This window comes from Ovis canadensis, chromosome 3 (genome assembly GCF_042477335.2).
Source record: "Ovis canadensis isolate MfBH-ARS-UI-01 breed Bighorn chromosome 3, ARS-UI_OviCan_v2, whole genome shotgun sequence".
Classification (NCBI taxonomy): domain Eukaryota; kingdom Metazoa; phylum Chordata; class Mammalia; order Artiodactyla; family Bovidae; genus Ovis; species Ovis canadensis.
The window spans coordinates 174129239-174150258 of NC_091247.1; the positions used below are offsets into that span (position 1 = coordinate 174129239).

The 21020-nt window shown below is 41.9% G+C and overlaps 1 protein-coding gene across 4 annotated transcripts in view; it reads left to right on the plus strand.

Annotated features, from left to right (window-relative positions):
• The window catches only part of APAF1 (apoptotic peptidase activating factor 1), an 81856-nt gene extending 71011 nt beyond the window's left edge, over positions 1 to 10845 (plus strand). For 3 of the 4 annotated variants that reach the window (XM_069585116.1, XM_069585118.1, XM_069585117.1), the window contains 2 exons: positions 1246 to 1392; positions 7549 to 10845. In XM_069585116.1, coding sequence (XP_069441217.1) covers positions 1246 to 1392; positions 7549 to 7695 — 294 coding nt within the window. In that variant the 3' untranslated portion in view covers positions 7696 to 10845. The remainder of the gene's footprint in view (positions 1 to 1245; positions 1393 to 7548) is intronic. The other variant, XR_011256028.1, reaches the window with a different exon arrangement.
• Positions 10846 to 21020: the final 10175 nt, after the last annotated feature.

The window sequence follows — 21020 nt, forward strand, 5'->3', positions numbered from 1 at the left end:
GGCTGAAAATGATTGGACATTGGGGTGCTTTGGTAACCAGTATAATTAAGGAGAGTCTTTTTTTTTAATGAAAGAGAAATTAAAATTGAAGGCATAGGTATATAATGTAGAAGAGTGAGACAGTATGCAGTTTGCTGGAACAGAGGCATTATCAGATAGGCCTTCCAGGAAAATAAGATTCTCTTGCTTAAGAACTAAGTAATCAACTAAGTAATCTCTATGCCGTTCTCACAAATATCACACCTGCTGAAGGAGCAGGGCTGCTTTGGGAACATTGGTTTTGCTCTGAGTCCTCATCTCTGGATGAAAGGACCTCTTTATTGGTTATAAGGCAGCGTTTCATTTTCCAGAAAGCCCTAAAGGTAAAAATTGTCTCTCTTTAAGTGCTGTTCAAAAAATTTTCTTTAGTACTTTAAAAAAATTTGTTTTTCCACTTGATTTTTCAAAAATACAGGAAAGCAGTTAATTTTATATATATGTATATCTTATATCTAGCTGTCTTACTGAATTCTTTCTAGTCAGTTTTCCATTTGATTCTCTTGGATTTCCCAGGGAGGTATTTACAAATGATGATTTTTATTATTTTCTTTTGCTATTTATGCCTCTATTTTTCTTATTCTGATGTGTAATTTCTTTGAAAAATTAGAGTATTGCTGATATATTATCACTGGAAGTAAATGGAAATATTAGTATCTGTTAGTAATTAGGTTGTTTATAGGAGTTCAGTAAAACAATTTTAGTGAATGTTTATATGTTTGCTTCCTTATTTTATACATATAAAATATTAAAAATTATACTTATGTATATTAAAAAAACTTACTGGACTTACTGTTTAAAATATGTATACTTTTTGTGTTTGTATTGTGTCTGTTGTTATTCTAGATCCTAAACTAGAATTCTTTGTTCTTTTGAGGTAGTTTAATTTGTTAGGCCTGTTTTGTTTATTCCCTGCTTCTCTTATCATACTCTTTTTATTCAGTGAAAGAGTTGCAGTTTTCTAATTAATCACTCTTAAGTCCTTTTGTTATTTTTTTTTGGTGTATAGTTAATGATAAATATCATAAGTAATGCATTTTAATTGTATATATATTTTTTAATTTGAAAAAGAATATAATCTAAAAAAATTACCAAGGTATCACTGAATTGTAATTATATTTTTAAGAAAAATTTCCAAATATGTTCCAGATGAGATAGATATAAAACTTCTGAGTAACCCTGCTAATGAACTGTGTATCACTTTTGTAGATATGGAATGTCTCAAACGGTGAGCTTCTTCATTTGTGTGCTCCAATTTCAGTAGAAGAAGGAGCTTCTACTCATGGAGGCTGGGTGACCGATCTTTGCTTTTCTCCAGACACCAAAATGCTTGTTTCTGCTGGCGGATATCTCAAGGTGAGGGATTCTCAAAGACTGAAGGAAAAGAGCAGCCTGTACCCTGCTTTCCAAGCTATTTTCACATCTTGTGTCTCAGCTGGGCCTCATACAACCCATCAGAAAAGAGGGGCAGTTACTATTACCCTGTTTTGTATGTCGAGATGGATCTGCAAGGCTGCTTTCCTCAGGTCTTTTGGAAGTTCTGATGACAGTGTTAGGGATGTTCTCAGACCAGAGCTCTCATACCACCCCATACAAGTCTTAGACAATCAGAATGACTAGAAAGTAGGGTGTTTAACTGGATTTGATTTCCTACTTTGCTAATTGTGAACTGTGTTGGTTGAAAGTCTTTAAAAAATTTTTTTATTTGTGAAATTTATTTTCTTAAGTATTAGTGGTAATAGTAATAATAGTATTATACTATCATTATAGTAGTAGTAATAATAAAAATAGCAACAGCAGCATATTGCTTTATAGTTTAGAAAATGCTTTACTTACATCATCTTTGTAGCCAGCTTTGTGAGACTTAAATTTTATCATCTTTGGTTTGTAGGTGAGGAAAGTGATGTTCATAGAGGTTGTGAATTTCCTAAAATTGCTTAGTACATTTGCTTATACGAACCTAGTATTAGTAAATACTGAGGCCACTGTCGAGTATGTTGTAGTGCCTCAGGGTGGTTTTTTGATGCTTACATCTTTTTATCCATCCCCTCACTAAGAATGTACTAAGTGCCACTGTGTGCTGACTCTCCTGTGTGGGACAGTGTTTAAAACTTGGTTTTTGCCTAGGTGGTTGACAGTCTTTGAGGGAAACAGACAGTAAATAAAGTCTGTTAAGTGTAAGAGGGGTTCTAGGACATGTCTGCAGAAGGATATTGGAAACACGAAGGAGACAACAGACGGTTCCTGGGGAAGGGGTGCTGGAGCTGAGCCTTTTGAGTAGCAGTTGATGTGTAAAAGGGGTTTGAAGATGGTACTGTATATTGTACTGATCGCTTAATATAGAATGCTATTGAATTAGATCTTGTGATACTGTTTTTTCCTTCCTGAAAATGTTCAAGGGTAGGAGATGACTCTAATTGTCTAGTACAGTGTGTGTACTTCACATACTGTAGTGTATGTGTACTGTAGTGTAGTATTGTGTACTTTACAACTGTGGTTCATCGCCCAGTTGTATCTGACTCTTTGAGACCCCATGGACTGTAGCCCGCCAGGCTCCTCTGTCCATGGGATTCTTCAGGCAAGAATACTAGAGTGAGTTGCCATTCCCTTCTCTAGGGGATCTTCCCAACCCAGGGATCAAACCCAGGTCTCCTGAGTTGCTGGTGGATTCTTTAGCATCTGAGCCACCCAGGAAGCCCAAGAATATGGGAATCTGTAGCCTGTCCCTTCTCAGGGGTGAAGGACCAGGAGAACCAGCTGAGCTACCAGGGAAGCCCCCTGGCACAATATTGTTGTTGTTCAGTCACTCAATCGTGTCCAACTCTTTGTGACCCTATGGACTGCAGCATGCCAGGTTTCCCTGTCCTTCACTATCTCCTGGAGCTTGTTCAAATTCATGTCGATTGAGTCGGTGATACCATCCAACCATCTCATCCTCTGCGTCCCCTTCTCCTCCTACCTTCAATCTTTCCCAGCATCAGGGTCTTTTCTAATGAGTTGGCTCTTTGCATCAGGTGGCCTAAGTATTGGAGCTTCAGCATCAGTCCTTCCAATGAATATTCAGGACTGATTTCCTTTAGGATTGACTGGTTTGATATCCTTGCAGTCCAAGGGATTCTCAAGAGTTTTCTCCAACACCACAGTTCAAAAGCATCAGTTCATCAATGCTCAGCCTTCTTTATGGCCCAACTCTCAACATCCATACATGACTACTGGAAAAACTATAGCTTTGACTAGACAGACCTTTGTTAGCAAAGTAACGTCTCTGCTTTTTAATATGCTTTCTAGGTTGGTCATAGCTTTTCTTCCAGGGAGCAAGCATCTTTCAATTTCATGGCTGCAGTCACAATCTGCAGTGATTTTGGAGCTCAAAAAAATAAATTCTCTCACTGTTTCCATTGTTTGCCCATCAGCTTGCTATTTGCCATGAAATGATGGGACTGGATCTCATGATCATCATTTTTTTGAATGTTGAGTTTTAAGCCAGCTTCTTCTCTCCTCTTTCACTTTAATCAAGAGGCTCTTTAGTTCCTCTACTCTTTCTGCCATAAGGGTGGTGTCATCTGCATATCTTATATGTCTCCCAGCAGTCTTGATTCCAGCTTGTGCTTCATCCAGTCTGGCATTTTGCATGATGTTTTCTGCTTATAAGGTTAAATAATCAGGGTGAAAATATACAGCCTTGATGTACTCCTTGCCCAATTTGGAACCAATCCGTTGTTCCACGTCAGGTTCTAACTGTTGCTTCTTGACCTGTATACAGATTTTTCAGGAGGCAGGTAAGGTGGTCTGGTATTCCCGTCCCTTTAAAAATTTTCCCCAGTTTGTTGTGATCCATGCAGTCAAAGGCTTTAGTGTAGTCAATGAAGCAGAAGTAGATGTTTTTCTGGAATTCTCTTGCTTTTTTTTATGATCCAGTGGATGTTTGCCATTTGATATCTGGTTCCTCTGCCTTTTCTAAATTCATCTTGAACATCTGGAAATTCTCGGTTCATGTACTGTTGAAGCCTTGCTTGGAGAATTTTGAGCATTTGCTAGCATGTGAAATGAGTGCAGTTGTGGTGTAATTTGAACATTAGCACAGTATAGATGTTCAAAAATATATGAATGACTGAATTGAAGTTTTTGGATATATGGCACCTATATAAATACAATTTTATTGAATGAATACTCTAGCTTGTAAAAAAGAGAAGTCAGAGGGGCAGTGTTTAGCTCTATGAGAGGATGTGTATTGTGATTCATTTTGCAGGTTTACATTGAAAGTACACTGTAGTTCACAAGATGTTGCTTTAGCCTGTACCTAAATAAAGGCCCACAGGGTCACAGACATGACTCAGCAACTAAACAGTAACAACAAAGAAAGGCACACCTTTCTTTAGTTATTGGGGGATTGAGATACTGTTACCCCTTGTCCTCCTTGAGTATAGAGATAAACTGCTCTGAGGATAATTCTTAGGGGAGCAGCATTGCTGTTTTTGTGTTGGAAGCTGGGAGTCTTCAGCTATATTAACTGGTGAAAAACTTAACTGCTCAGCTTTGATATTGAGCTTCTAGAGACTCTTTCTTTAGATTCTCTGGGCCCCATAGAAGACTATCACAGAATTGTGAATCTGGCTTACAAGATAGAATAGAGATCAGTGACTAGATAGCCAGCGTTCCTAGAGAAGCACGAGATAAACAGCAGAATCAGCGTCTGTAGAGTTATGTCTTGAGCATGAAAGAACCTATAGCCTATGTATTCAGTCTGTATATTTCAGTGACAGGCTATTCTTTCTTCTGGTTTGGTTACCAGCATGGTTAAACTGATTATGATATAGCCCAGCCTGCATCTACCCAGCATGTTAATGAGACTATCCAAAAGCACAAAGCAAATTAAAAGTAAAAAGGAATAGCTGCTGTAGTATCCAAGAAAATAGGCCTTTTGAGTCTGTTTATAACCCAAGCTATATAAATTGAATGTTAGTAAGATAAAATGTGTATCCAGTAGCTAAAAAGCTCTTAGCTTTTAACATTATTTCTAAGTTAAAAATAATGTAATTTACTTGTGTTATGCTGCAGAGTACCTCCTGTTAGAAAGGCAAGAAATCCACAGTAAGTTATACTCGTGAGGAGAAAGGCTGATTTGAAATATTAAATACATGGTGATAAGTACAGGTTTGCCATTACTTAGAGGCAACAGAATATTAAGTTCAGGAGAATGAGCCTTGGGGCAGACTGCCTGAATTCAGAGCCTAGCTCTGCCACTCGTTAGCTTTGTGATCTTGCATAAGATGATTTCTCATCTATAAAATTGGTATAATAATAATACCTACCTCATAGGGTTGGGAGGGTTAAAGGAGTTAATACATGTAAAGTACATATACATGGTGGCGCACCGTGTACCCTGAGTAAACGTTAGCTGTTTTATTCCGTTTTTTAAAAAGTGAAGTGTAGTTGATTTAGTGTTTCAGTTGTACAGCAAAATGATTCAGTTATATATATGTTTATAATATAGATATTGAATATAATTCTCTGTGCTGTAACAGTAGGTCCTTATTGCTTATCTATTTTATATATAGTAGTTTGTAGCTGTTAGTCCCCAATTCCCAATGTATCCTTTCCTCTACTGCTATTTCTAAAAAAAATTATTTCTTAGAGAAAATTTAGTTTCACAGTAAAATTGGTTGAAAAGTACCGAGTTCTCATATACCCCACCGTCTCCACATAGAAGCCTCCCCACTATCAACATCCTCCACCAGAGGGTACATTTGTTATAACTGATGAATGTTCATTATCACTAAAGTCCATAATTTCTGTTAGGATTCACTCTTGGTATTGTACATTTTATGAATTTTGATGAATGTATAATGATGTGTCCACCATTGTAGTATTATGCAGAGCAGTTTCACTGCCCTAGAAGTCCCCTGCATAAGTCCTGTTTAAGTGGTTAAGACTCCGTGCTTCCACTGCAGGGGGGCATAGATTCAATCACTGGTTAAGGAACTAAGGGTATGCTGTGTGGTATGGCCAAAAAGAGAGTCCTGTTTAATATTGTCTTTTCATCCATGACCACATTAATGACTGTGGGGTGGTGTTTCCAAGCCGAGAGGTTGAATAGTGGGAGGGGTATGGGTGCACAAGGTTGGGAAACCAGGTATCTGTTCCACTTCTGCCACCTGCTAGCAGTGTCATCCACAGTGACAAGGCCTTTCTTCTCTCTCAACCCTGGTTTCCTTACTTTTAAGGTAGGGCAGTTGGACCAGCTGATCTCTATGATTTGCCTTTAGTGGCTGTCCTCTGCAGTCTTGATTACACTGCTGTTTTATGGTGCGAAATTGTTAGTTGTGGAAAATTTCAAGTTAGTACATGTTGCTTTACTTAAGTCCACAAGGTATGCTTTTACCAGTTAGCATGACCAATAGTGAACATGAATAGTTGATCCAGTCACACGAGCAAGGCAGAATGCTGGGCATTGCCACGGATACAGAAGTGACCATTGCGTTTATAATTCTCAGAATCTTGATGTACCTGAGGCCTTTTCAAAAGTTGTTCATGGACACGGTCTCTTCCCTTAGCTGTGATATATAGGTAAGCATCATGATCTCCATTTGGTAACAGAATATAAATATTATTATAATCTTAGCCAATTCAACAATTGGGAGGAGAAAGGAAGGACTTGGTCTGAGTACCTCCTGCATTTGAATGTTCAGTATTTATTTGGCAAATACATGTATAGACTTTTTAAAACATTATTTTTTTATTTTTGGCTGTGCTAGGTCTTCGTTGTTGCACAGGCTTTTCTCTAGTTGTGGTGAGCAGGGGCTACTCTCTAATTGCAACGATGGGCTTCTCATTGCAGTGGTTTCTCTTGCTGCGGAGCACCAGCTGTGACACGTGGGCTCAGTAGTTGTGGCTCCTGTGCTCTAGAGCACAGGCTCAAGAGTTGTGGCTTCGTTGCTCTGAGGCTTGTGGGGTCTTCCTGTATCAGGGATCTAACCTGTGTCTTTTGCATTGGCAGTCAGATTCGTTACCACTGAGCCACCAGGGAAGCCCAAATAAAAAATTTGGTCATGGGCTCTTGAATCACTCCTGGTGAAAGGATTCAGTAGAGAGAACCTATTCTGTTCTGCAGCTCCTATTATGAGCAGTCAAGACTACTTGACTACATAGAGGATTGTTCTTGCCATTCTACTGAGGATGACATGCAGACAGAATTCAGTCCAGCTGTGGCTGTAATGGGCTCTAGGGTAGCCTGTGATTGCAGTTTTGAGTAGGCTGCGTGTTTTTCCATTTTGCCTAACAAGGGGGTTAGTTAGGTGTGGGGTCGCTGTGAGGCACTCACCAGGGCTAATCATGAAAGGCAGACTGGGTTGATGATACTGTATTTAGCATTAAACTATCTATAGACATCTTTCCTGGCATTAGCTTAAATTTGGGAGTAGGAGGGGCGAGGGCGAAGGATCCCGTTGGCACTGCACATTGTCTCACACTGTAATTACCAGCCTAATAAGAATTTTGTTTTTCTCTGCACAGTGGTGGAATGTTCTCACTGGGGAATCCTCACAGACCTTCTACACAAACGGAACCAATCTTAAGAAAATACATGTGTCCCCTGACTTCAAAACATATGTGACTGTTGATAATCTTGGTATTTTATATATTTTAAAGATTTTAGAGTAAAATAGTTAAGTGGTGATGTAAGTTGACCTCTTTTAATTTTGAATTGGAAAAAAATCCTAATGAAACTCTGTACTGTAACTTTTATAAAGCTGTGAATTGTTTTGTAGTATTGCATTCATTACAAAAGTGTTTGTGGTTGGATGAATAATGTTAATGTAATTTTTCCCAAATGAACATGCCTTTAATCTTGTTTTTCATTATCACCATCATTTTTTAACAGTTTGTCCTTAAGATGCAAATGAAAATGTAAATATGTACCTAGTTATACCATTGGTAAAATTCTTCCTTGCTGCATTCAAATTGGTTGACATAATAATGAAAATAATTGAAAGGAAATATATATATTTTAATACTGTCATTGGTGCAGGCCATGCCTCAGGGTGGTGGTAGCCTGCTTTCTGAACTACACCCCAAGGGGGTATATAATTCTCCCAAATATAATCTCTGAGCCTCTTTGCACCCCTTAAAATTTGCTTTCAAAATATTGTGTCTATGTGCACAGTTTGCAAAATTTTCTTTAATTCACTTGATAAGTGAGTCTTAGGTTTCAAAGTTCTCTCTGTGAAGCAAATGTTATGCATGTTGGAGAGAGTAGATTTTGTCTGTCTACCTTTTTCCCTTAGCTTGTGGCAGCCCCAGGCTGGACCTGGACTCTGTCAGTCTCTGGACTGGGCACTCTCCTGCTCTGTCTGGTTTTTTATGTACCAGACTTCCTACTTGACTGAACTTAACCTTTCTTAATCCTCACTTTCTCTCTTTTCTTAAAAGCAATTGTTCCACATTTAAATGTTAGTAAATTGGAATAATTGAGGAGATAATTTTAATCCTAAGTTTTAACAACAGACTTCTTCTAAGATATAGAAAATAGTAAATAATAATAATAATAATTTTCTTCTAAATTCCATTTACTTTTAGATGAATGGCATTGCCAGTGCTGTTCTCTTAGCGAATTTCAAGAGAATTCTCTGGTTTTCTACACCATACTGGAAGAGTCATTGTGACTGGAAGATATCACCTTTAACCTCCCAGCCAGTCTGTTTTCCTTCCCTTCTCTTCCTCCTCCTTTCTCTCCCTCAAAAGTTAATTAAAAAGAGAAATTAGAAAAGATAGTTTTTCTTTTTTTTTCTTTTATTATGTATTTTATTTTCATATAAATTAACATCCTAAAAAAGTTAAAATAGAAACACTAAATACAGTATTGCACAGAGCAATCTCTGTTAAATGCCCATTATATCATTGAAGTTCATATACACATGGAGGAGACAGGAGAGGTGGAAGCAGCTGCAGTGACTCATTTTTGTTCTGCTTTTCATTGGTTAGGTTTTCATGCTTATTTTTGCTTTAATTCCAGAGTCATGTCTTAGTTTTATTTTATAGAGTGATTTTCCCTTTTTCTGCCTACACACCTCTTCAGCTTCTTTTACTCTTTCTTGGAAAATAAGTTTGTTCTCTTTCTTCCAAAAGTCTTTAAAGTCAGAGCTGAATTCATGCCAGATACTGAAGAAAACGTTTGGGGACACTTCCTTCTTTCCAATTTTTGGTCTCATGAAGAAATAGGCTGTAGTCTCCAAAAAGCACTTAGGAGTCTCTGTCAGTGAGTTCTCATCTGCTTCTTGGTCAATGTTAGCTTGAATAAGAAAGTGTTCCATGTTTTCTTTGAAAGGCTAAATGTGCCCTTTTGAGGACACTTGGTAAACTTTCCCCGCTTCAACTTCACAGGCTCTCAGGTCTTTCTTGAGTTTTCTGAGGTCTTTTGGATGGGTTTTGGATGAATCTATGGATGGCTCTTCAATTTTTTCCCAAATAAGTGAAGCACTGGGTCTCTGGCCTGTCTGTGACTGTCAGACCAGGGAAGGGATGCAGGCGGTGGAGACTGGAGGGATGGCTGTGCATCAGGCTGAACTGATATTCGCCTTGGAGACACGACCAAAGAGATTTCTGAGCAGAACTTGGTCTGAGGTCCGGAAGGCAAGGGCAGCTCCATTGATTCTCCGTGTGCGGTCAAGGGTGGGGGGCCCACCTTTGGGGCCCCCCAGGAGGAAGTGCCAGCACACCACCCTCTTCCATCAGGGACGTCTGGATGGGCTTGGCCTGTACAGTCCTTTCATATCTGACGTCATGTTCGCCCAACCTGAGGGCTTCCAGACCCACCTCTAGGGCGAGGTATTGCTTCTCCAGCTTAGCTGTCCTGATCCTTGATGGTCTGCTCCAGCTACTGGATGACAGTGGCCTGACCCTCAGACTTCATGTCACACACTTCCTGTGTCAGCATCCTTAGGCCTGTGTTCTTCATCAGGAGGTTTAGATGGTGGCCAAGCAGCTGGGACTCTCTTGGGAAACTGCCCTTCGATATAATCCAGTGAGTGTGTGGGTTGACTAACTGCAGCCCGGGGGTAAAGTTGATCTTGTCAGTGCAGAGGTCAAAGTCTCCTAATGCACAGCAAACACGGATGCTGCCAGCACTCAAATAGTTTTTGACAGGGAAAAGCATATCAATAATATCAGAAACTAGCTTTTTTGACCTTCTGATTAGGAATTTTATTTGCAGCTTAAATCCAAACATTTTCCCTGAAATATATTGTTAAGTGTTCGTAATAGATGTGGTTCGTACATAAAAAGACAAAAATTTTTGTTGCTGCAACAACTAAATCAAGTGAATATCAGCTTTAATAGTAGGCAAGCATTGAGCCAGTTTCTGTTGTTGGTGCATATTAGTAGATGTGGGGTGGGTAGGGGGATAGACCACTCCAGATGTATTTTAGATTAGATGTTCCTATTTAGCACTTGAGGGAACCATAAGTAGAGTGAATAAAATACTTTGATTAGATTTGATTTTGTTTTTTTTTTTGTTTGTTTGTTTTATGGTGGGTTGAGGAACTGATTTATGGACTTACTGTGACTTAAGCAAATGTGATGTGAAAATCTCAATTTCATAAAAAGAAATTTCTGTAGTGGCATGTTCTGTGTAGAGTACCCAAATCATAATTTGATTTGCATACAGTGTTTAGGAACTCTATGTTTATAGCTCAGAGTATAAGTTTTAACTTTTGGAATTAAGTCACTTGACTATGAAAGTATAGCAACAGATATGCCTTTAAAAATGCCTTGATTGGCCTTTATCTTACAAATAAAAAGAAAAATAAGAAGAAAGACCAGGTAACATGAGGGAAGAAGAAGAGCCTTTCAAGGCAGCTTAAGTGGCCAGTCAAGGGGAGGGTTTTGTTTTTTACTTTGGGACGAGCATTTTTCAAACATTTCTCCTTGCTTTATTATTTTTTAATTGGAAATACATTGTATTTTGTATGTGTAAGTTTTTTTTTTTTTACATTGGATATGTTTTGTGTGTTTTGAAGACTTTTGTAATTGTGATATGCTTACATGATTTTTTTGCCTTGGTATACATTTTAATACATGAATTAAAAATTTTATAATAAAATTCCTAAAATATTTTTTAAAAGCATTTTCAGATTGTTTCAGACTCCTTGCTTGTTCTTTTTTGATCAGAAAACACATATGAGAGATTCTTCAAATTAAAGCCATCAGCCTCTATGCTTTATGGGGTTATGTGTAATGCAGTTCTATCGAAATTTTCTGTCTCCTCAGTTTGTCTCTGATGCCCAGTGTGGCCAGCATGGAGAAGATCCTGTAAAGAGAATTCATTCATTCCTTCTTCATTCAGTATATATTTGTTGAGATCTCCCCTGTGCTTCACATTTTTGTTAGTATTGGGGATATAACAGTGAGCCAAGTAGAGTCCTTGCCCTCCTGCAGTTGGGGGCTCAGGAGAGGCAGAGAAAAAGTCAAATTTAGTGATTAGCTTGTATGTGAGTAGGGAGAAGGAGGGTTGCGGTTACAAGGGGGCTGCTCATTCAGAGGGTGGCGCTTGAGTTGAGACCTCAAAGGTGAGGTAGTGAGTCAGGCAGGTGTCTGGAGAGTGTCCCCAAGTGAGGATACAGCAAGTACGAAGGCTTGACATTGGGATAGCTTGGTCTGCTCCAGCACAGGCAAGGGGGCCACTGTGGCCAGAGAAGGTAGAGCTGGGAGCGCAGGAGGAGATGCAGCCAGCTCTTCGGGGGGTCTCCCAGGCCAGGGCGAGGACGTCTCGCCTGAACAGGAGCCAGCACAGGGGTGTGAACAGTAGAGGCATTGGACACAACCACAGCAGTTGAGAATCAAAAAAGCAGGGAGGGAATTGGGGAGACCACTGAGAAGCTTTTACAATAATTTGGGCAAAATGAAGGCAGCCAGCCTGGGGTGGCAGCAGTAGAGGCTGTGACAAGCTGAATTCTGGATATATTTTGAAGGTAAGTGTTAATAAGAGTTGCTGATGGAGCAGATAAAGGTTTGAGAGGCACAAGTCAAGAACAATACCAAGATGTTGGCCTCTGACTTATGCAGCTGGAAGAATATAGTTGCCATTTGACTGAGATGAGAAGACAGAGAAAGGAGCCGACTTTCGGACAAAGTAAGTTTGAGGTGAGTGTTGGGCAGCCAAGAGGAGATGGTGAGTAAGTGACTGAAAAAAAGGGTCTGGAGGGAATTCCCTGGTGATCAGCTTTCACTGCTGTGAGCCCTAGTTGGTGAACTAGGGCTTTGATCCTAGCTGGTGAACTAAGATCCCATGGGCTGCACTCCAACCTCCTCCCCCATCGCTACCCCCCACTGGAAAAAAAGATCTAGAGTTCATGGGGGAAAGTCTCTGATGGAGATAAAGAGCTGAGAGCCATCAGCCAGTTGATGATATTTAAAACCATAGGATGAGATGCAGTGAAATGGGTGTAGATAAGACAGAAGAAAGCCCTGGTCTGAGCTTCGCACAGTCTGGAGGTTGGTGAGCTGAGGGACCAGCATACAAGATGGAGAAGGACCAGCAGAGACTAACAATTGCAACCTAGTGTGGTAAGTGCAGTGGGCGTGGGGTCCTTCACTCGGTGTGCTTGTGAGTAAGATTGCTTTATTGGTTCATTCAGCCACACGTCTCATCCTCTATGCCTTGAATATCTACTGTGCCTTGTACTGTTTTAAGCAGCAGCAAAGGTAAGAAACACATTTTAATTTTGGGGGAAGATTGGGGAAATGAGAAAATAAAATACCAACAGTTGTCTCATCTGTAGAAGTTCCTCCTCAGGATTGTTGTAAGGATCTAATAAGAATGTTCATAAAGTACTTGCTGTCTCAGTGCTTGGACCAAGAAAGTGCTCACTGCACATTCCGTGATGTTATTTGGGTCTCTCAGCTTTCTTGTGGCAGCAGGCACTTCCCTAGTTGTGCTCTCTCCCAGCAGTCCTGCCTCTGAGTGATCTTTCCAGACTGCTCATCTTATCGTGTCAGTTCAGTTCAGTCACTCAGTCGTGTCCGACTCTTTGCGACCCCATGAATCTCAGCATGCCAGGCCTCCCTGCCCATCACCAACTCCCAGAGTTCACTCAGACTCATGTCCATTGAGTCCGTGATGCCATCCAGCCATCTCATCCTCGGTCGTCCCCTTCTCCTGCCCCCAATCCCTCCCAGCAGCAGAGTCTTTTCCAATGAGTCAACTCTTCACATGAGGTGGCCAAAGTACCAGAGTTTCAGCTTTATCATCATTCCTTCCAAAGAAATCCCAGGGCTGATCTCCTTCAGAATGGACTGGTTGGATCTCCTTGCAGTCCAAGGGACTCTCAAGAGTCTTCTCCAACACCACAGTTCAAAAGCATCAATTCTTCAGCGCTCAGCCTTCTTCACAGTCCAACTCTCACATCCATACATGACCACAGGAAAAACCATAGCCTTGACTAGACGGACCTTAGTTGGCAAAGTAATGTCTCTGTTTTTGAATATGCTGTCTAAGTTAGTCATAACTTTTCTTCCAAGGAGTAAGCGTCTTTTAATTTCATGGCTGCAGTCACTTCTCTTTAAAACCCTGGACCTGCTGTGTTCTCTTGCTTCTGTAGTTTTTGTTCTCACTTCTACACTGCCCCTCCCCAACCTGGTTTTTGTTCCTAATTCCTAATTCCTCCTTGTCTTCTTCCTTGAGATAACCCTTCTGCTGAAGGCTCCCCTGTCCTCTTGTAGCCCTGTCTTTTCTCTGTCATGGATTTTATTGCCCTGTACTGTTTGCTTAATGGAGTCCCCCATTAGATTGCAAACTGCACAAAAGCCAGGTCTGCCAGGTGTTTTTTTCCAGTCTACTGTAAGCCCAGCTTCAGTTGGTGCCTAAGTACCTCTTTGAGTGATCGGAATTCTCGTATACCCTCTTGCCCACAGTGCATTCTTTGTTCTCCGTCTGCACTAGGATGTCACGAGGCTGTCAAGATGAATCACATCACCAGCATTTTCTTTATCTTCCTGTTGTAGTTTGGCACTTTATTGTGAAGCATCGTTAGGCGAAAGTAAAATTTTACTTGGATAAAAAAGATTTGCTTCCAGATTATATAAAATGAATAAACATATCCCTGGAGCGTTTCAGTTGGCAAGTATGGTGATCTATTCAACATATGTTCTGTGTTGTTATTATAATTTACTTACCAACTTTAGAGAAGGAAAAATGGTTTTCTAAGAACTCTTAGTCTCTGAAAATGGTCACTTGAATGGATTCCCTTGCTTGTAACCCCTATCCTTCGGACTATAGATGTGAAAGTGAAAGTGTTAGTTGTTGAGTCGTGTCTGACTCTTTGTGACTCCATGGACTGTGGCCTGCTGGGCTCCTCTGTCCATGGAATTCTCTGGGCAAGAATATTGGAGTGGGTTCATTCCCTTCAGTGATCTTCCCAATCTGGGGATCAAACCTGGGTCTCCTGCATTGCAGGCAGATTCTTTACCATGTGAGCCACCAGGGAAGCCCAAGACTACAGGGCAGGAGCAGAAGAATTTGCGTCACATGGGGCTCGTCAGAGACCAGCCCTCTGAAGTCACTTGACATCAGCAGGGACTTACTGCTGAGTCAGATGACATTGTGAATAGAACAAGACTTGGGACATCTTCATTTCAGTTATGGTTCAGGAAAATGAGTCGCTCATGTTCATTGTAAATTCATTTATGACGTCAGGCCCTCAGAACTACTTAACCACATGGAAGTGAAAGAAAATTTCTCTGTAATTTCTCATCACCAGGACTAGAATGAGTATCTTGAGAGAGCATTCTATACCTGAGTTTGGGTTTGGTGTTTCTGAGCATCTGATTGACCAGGAAACATCCAGTGGGTGAGTGCAACCTCATGGACTATAGCCTGCCAGACTCCTCTGTCCATGGAATTCTCCAGGCAAGAATACTGGAATGGGTTTCCATTCCCTTCTCTAGGGGAGTTTCCTGACCCAGGGATCGAACCCAGGTCTTCTGCATTGCAGGCAGATACTTTACTATTTGGGCCACCAGGGAAGTTCCCTATCTTCACAGTAGTTGAGTGCATTTGCAGACTCTACAGTCCTAGTATAAAGAGGAAGAACTACATCCCCCAGCAGTTAAGGCCAGGAACGGAATCTAAACCTGATTTTTCTTTTCTTTGTGGAAATACCCAGACTCACTAAGCTACACATTGAGTGTTTCAGTTGGGAGTGGATCCTCTTGGGTTCATGAGATGAAAACCAGGCTAGGGGTCAGTGTGCAGTTCAGCAGCTAGGGAAGACTTTGGAGGTCTGTATTTCTCATTTCTGATTTATTTGCTGCACTCTATCAAATGGCTCCAAGACATAAATCCTGTCTAGGAGGAAGGAAAAACGAGCTACTGTTGTTTTTTAGGGCCTTTTATGTGTCAGGCCCCATGCTGGGCATTTTTCACACATTATTTAATTAAATCCTAATGACAAGGCTATAAGGTGTTACATGTTTTCTAGATGTGGAAACAGGTGCAGAGAGGTCAAGTTACCAGGGCCCACAACCAAGGGGTGGAGCTGTGGTCTTGGTCACAGTCATCAGCCTCCTCCACAGCCCCTGGGCTGGAGGATCCAGGAGCAGGATTTCAGCTCTACACTTCATTCATTGTTCATTTCACTCTTTCACTCAGAGGTTGTGCATGACTGGTCTTGAGTCCTGAGCTCCCAGAGATGATATTGGAGGTGGTCCCTACTCCTGAAGAGCTTCCCCCTCTGCCCCTTTGCTATCCTGGCAATCCATCCCTGTGCCTATAGGGATGGCTCTTTGAAAAAGCATCAGGGGCTGTTCTGATGAGGCCGAAGGAACAGCAGAGGTTTGGAGGTGGGGAGTGGCTTTGGATTTGCCATCACTTGGCAAGATAGGTGGTGGCCCCACTGTGACCTGCTCCATGGAGAAACCTGATGCTACTTTGAAGCTTCTGCTGCCGCTAAGTCACGTCAGTCGTGTCCAACTCTGTGTGACACCATAGACGGCTGCCCACTGGGCTCCCCCGTCCCTGGGATTCTCCAGGCAAGAACACGAGTGGGTTGCCATTTCTTTCTCCAGTGAATGAAAGTGAAAAGTGGAAATGAAGTCGCTCAGTCATGTCTGACTCTTCGCGACCCCATGGACTATAGCCTACCAGGCTCCTCCATCCATGGGATTTCCCAGGCAAGAGTACTGGAGTGTGTTGCCATTGCCTTCTCCGCTGAAGCTTCTAGGGGGTTCATTTCAAATTAGCAGCAGCCCTGGGGTTAGTGGACGCTTAGGTTTCTTCTGCCATCTTGATTTTGTTTCTGTTTTTTTTCCTTTCATTTGAAAACGTGTCAACTCTGAGCCTGTTTCCTCCTTTGTCAATAGGGACCACAGCATCTAAGTGACAGGTTTTTGTGAAGTTTGAAAAATACGTCAGATATCTGACACAGTTCTCAGCAGCATTAGTCATCTTTTGTCCCAGTTGCCACCCCTCTTCCTTTGCTGCCCGCACTTGGTTTGCAGACTGAGATCGTGTGGCTTTTGCTCTGTAGAGCATACCTCTCTCCAGATACCTTTCTCTCCCTCCTGGTGGATCTGTCCTCGTGGCTGTTAGCTCCCGGAGACAGACCTTGCTCAGCAGGAAAGCTGTTCCAGACTTCCTGGGATATGCTTGCGCCCATCAAGTGGTGGAGGATTGAGATTGGAAAAAAGACCCTGAGCCATTTGCTTTGACCTGTCAAATGGATCCAAGTTCAGATCCTGGCTGTCCTACCGTCCCAGCTGTGTGGCCTTCAGCAAATCGTTTAACCTCAAGGGAGCCTCAGATGTGGGGGACTTCTCTGTGGGCTGCCCAGCTTCTCAGGGGATCTGGAGGACCTGGTCTACAAGAGTGAAACTTATCATCAGTCAGTTCAGTTCAGTCGCTCAGTCGTGTCCGACTCTTTGCGACCCTATGAATTGCAGGCCTCCCTGTCGATCACTAACTCCCAGAGTTCACTCAAACTCATGTCCATAGAGTCAGTGATGCCATCCAGCCATCTCATCCTCTGTCATCCCCTTGTCCTCCCGCCCCCAATCCCTCCCAGCATCAGGGTCTTTTCCAATGAGTCAACTCTTCGCATGAGGTGGCCAAAGTACTGGAATTTCAGCTTTAGCATCAGTCCTTCCAATGAACACCCAGGACTGATCTCCTTTAGAATGGACCGGTTGCATAAACTTATCATACATAGCTGTATAAAACCTCCTCAAACCCAGGTCTCACCCCAGACCTTGTTAACCCAGAATCCCCAGAGATGGGACCCAGGCATCCATATTTTTCAAAGTTCCCCAGGTTATTCTAGAGTTCAGCCACAGTTGAGAGCTTATACCCTCAGCTCTCGCCCTGGATGGCCTACCAACCCACTGCCAGTCTCACTCTTGAGCTACAGCCAGCTGTGCCTGTGATGTCTGCTTCTGCAGCGTGCTCTCTACACGTGCTCTGTCGCGACTCTCTCAGGAATGGAATGTCCAGAGCAGCACAGATGTTTGGTGTGCATATTAACACAGCTCAGGGGGATGTTTCCTGCTTGGATTTGATGGCTAGCTTATAGAACGACTCTGCCAAGGCTGAATTATTGTCATTTCCTCCTCCAGTCACTGATTTCTCTGTCCAGGTATTTCACCTGTGTCTGCTTCTTTCACCTTTTACCTAGCACTGTGACATTACCATTGTGGCAAATGCTGTCGGGGGCCATCCTAATATTCAGTCTTTCCCTTTTCCTAACAACTTCTGTATTCTTGCCAGCTTCAGTGTGCTCAGCTAAAATCGACAATAGCTATATTTTCCAACTGCTTATCTCGGAGTGGCAGATGTAAGCAGAACTTGTAGGGTGAAACTTCCAGGAAAGCTCCTGAAAGATTGCCTTACTCAGTTGTGAGGCAGGAGCCCTTTGGTCCTTACCATCTTTTTTCCTGTCTGAAATGTGGATATGTTGAATGATGCTCCAGCAGCTATTTTGTGCTCATGAGGTGACTTTGCAGATGGATGCCCCTAGCTAAGGATGGCAGAATAGAAATACAGGAGGAACATGGGATTTTGATAATTGTGGAGCTGCTATTCCAGCCCTGTACTATTTATCTCTGAAGTTCATGTTACACGAGAAGAAATTCAGCCCCTCCCTTTGAAAAAAAAAAGTTATTTATTTGGTTGCCTTAGGTCTTAGTTGTGGCTTAGTTGCTCTGAGGTATGTGGGATCCTAGTTCCCTGACAAAGGGTTGAACCTGCATACCCTGCATTGCAAGGTGGATTCTTAACTGCTGGATCACTGGGAAGTCTCCCCTCCCTTGTTTTAAGAGAGTCTTAACTTCTGGTCTTTGATACTAGTCCCTAAGTTTAGTTCTTGATACTGCCTGACTAAACACTAGCATATTGGGCTTTTTGGTTTTTGTTTTTCTCTCAGAAAACTGTATTTTTGAGGAGTGGAGAGAAATCAGCCTGTCAAAGGTCAGAAAACAGCTTTGTGTGTGTGTGTGTGATAAGTTGTCTCAGTTGTGTCTGACTCTCTGCAATCCTATGAACTGTAGCCCACCAGGCTTCTCTGTACCTGGGGATCCTCCAAGCAAGAATACTGGAATGGGTTGCCATGCTCTCCTCCAGGGGATCTTCCTGACCCAGGGATCGAACCTGAGTCCCTTATGTCTCCTGTGTTAGCAGGCAGGGTCTTTGCCCCTAGTGCTGCCTGGGAAGCCCTGATATTGCTTCTTACTTGGGGGCATCTCGGCTTCCCTGCTCACCTGTCTTACTGACAAGAGGCAACAAGGAGGGGAACTGCAGACCTCCCAGGGAGCAGCTTTTGGGCATTTGATTGAGGCACCGAGACATCCAGAGGACGACTGAGTGTTGAATATGGATAGCTTTGAATGGCTTGTCTTTTTCTAAAGATTTATGTGTTTTTATTTATTTTTGGCTGCACTAGGTCTCCGTTGCTGTGTGGGATTTTCACTAGTTGCAGTGCATGGACTTCTCATTGGGTGGCTTCTCTGTTGCCAAGCGTGGGCTCTAGGTGCATGGGCTGCAGTAGTTGTGTGCTGTAGAGCGCTGGATCAGTTGCTCTGCCGCGTGTGGGATCTTCCCGGACCAGGGCTCGAACCCACATCCTCTGCACTGGCAGGCGGATTCTTAACCACTAGACCACCAGAGAAGCACCTGAGTGGCTTTTATTACCATGTTGTGAACTGACTTTGGTTCTTAAGAGTGGCTCCGTGTCGGTTCACTATTAATCTCAGTACTGAGACATCACTCCAAGTTTTCCTAAATGGCAGGACTTGCAAGATGCATGTTAGTGTCTTTGGGCTTGTGAAGTAACAGCTCCTTGGCTGTCTGTAGACCTCTGGCTGCACTGCCACCTTCGGCTGGGGTGACCCTCCTGGAGCCGTTAAATAGAGAATCTCTATTTCAGTCTGGTGTGTGTAAGTCTTTAGATCACCAGGCATTAATCATGCTTGGAAAGTTAAAATGCCCATGCAGCTTTTACAAGCATACGTCTCCTGGGTTTGGGAGAGAAAAACAGGAACTGTTTGGATGATAATTTGTAGCTATGATTATCTATGAGTGACATATAGAGTACACTATGTTGAGCTGGGAATAATCATCTTTGCACTACCAACTCTAAGTAAAATGGAGCTGTGCTGAGTACAGAGTGAGCTTTTGATCAGAGGATTGACTTGAGATGAAGACAGGAAGCAGTTAAGTGGAACTGGCATTCCCCAGGTCAGCACCAAAGTCTTTCGGTTAATTCCACTGCAAAAATAAGTCCTGGCTCTTGAGTACTAAATGGAGCCTCACAGGATGCAGAATGGTGATTGGGCAGTAGACCTAATGAAATTCCCTTTCTCTGGGAAGCAGGACCCAATTTTGGGGCCAGCTGGATGGAGTGTGGAAGAGGCTGATGGAGCCTAGGTTCACGAAGACTCTGCAGGCCTGTGTTGGCTGGTTACCAAATTTTAAGAAATGTGTTTATAACTTTCAGGTTGCTTAATTTTCATAGGAAACATACTTAGTGAATAGTTATATAATATAAAAAGAGAACAGAAAAACTTAATGTCTTTAAAAAAAAGGGGGGCCTTCCATACCGACTTATGAACATGGTCATGGTATTCCAGTTCTGTGGAGAAAGAACTCTGGTGGTTAGCCCACTTATCAAATTTTTATTTCTTTTCAGAACTAGCTTAGGAGCAATGCCGCTTGGGGTCGAAGTATTAATTTTCACTGATTTCTGAGAATTTGGCCATGTGTTCACCATCTAAGCCTGTCTTCTGCCCCATGATATCCAAACATTATATGCACCAGCAATATTCCAAGTATTTCAGCAGAAAATCTGGTATGCCTTGAGAAAAATCACTTCCGTGACTTATTAATGAACTAATGACATAATTTTCATTGGGTTCATTTACCCAAATTTATCATAGACTATCATTTAAGAAAAAAATAAATGAAGTAAAAGAATTGAAGTCTTTTTTGGAATAATATTAACATTCAAGTGTCTCCACCCTCCATGGATATTTCAGTTGCCAATGTCTCAGATTCCCCCTTCAAGAAAATTAAGTCCAAATCCCTTTAATACATGGGCTGGCTGTCTTCTCTTTGTGCCCCAGACTCATTCCTCCCTCTGCCTGCCCTGTTGTGTGACTGGTGGTGCCTTGTGTAGACCAAATCAATGGCACCTTGCCCTGTGGCTTCCAGTTGGTTCAGGTAATGCAGTGTGGAGAGTGAGATCAGGGTATTTTTTTTTCTTTTTTTTTTAAACTTGAGTATCATTCATTTACAATGTTGCATTAGTTTCAGGTGTACAGCAAAGTGATTCAGTAGGTATACACACACACATAGATATACTTTTTCCATCACATAGTAGGTTATTGCAAGATACTGAATGTAGCTCCCTGTCCTTGTTGTTTATTTTCTATATAGTGAGTGTATCTGTTAATCCCATTATCCCTTTCCCCTTTGGTAACCATAAGTTTGCTACGTCTGTAAGTCTGTT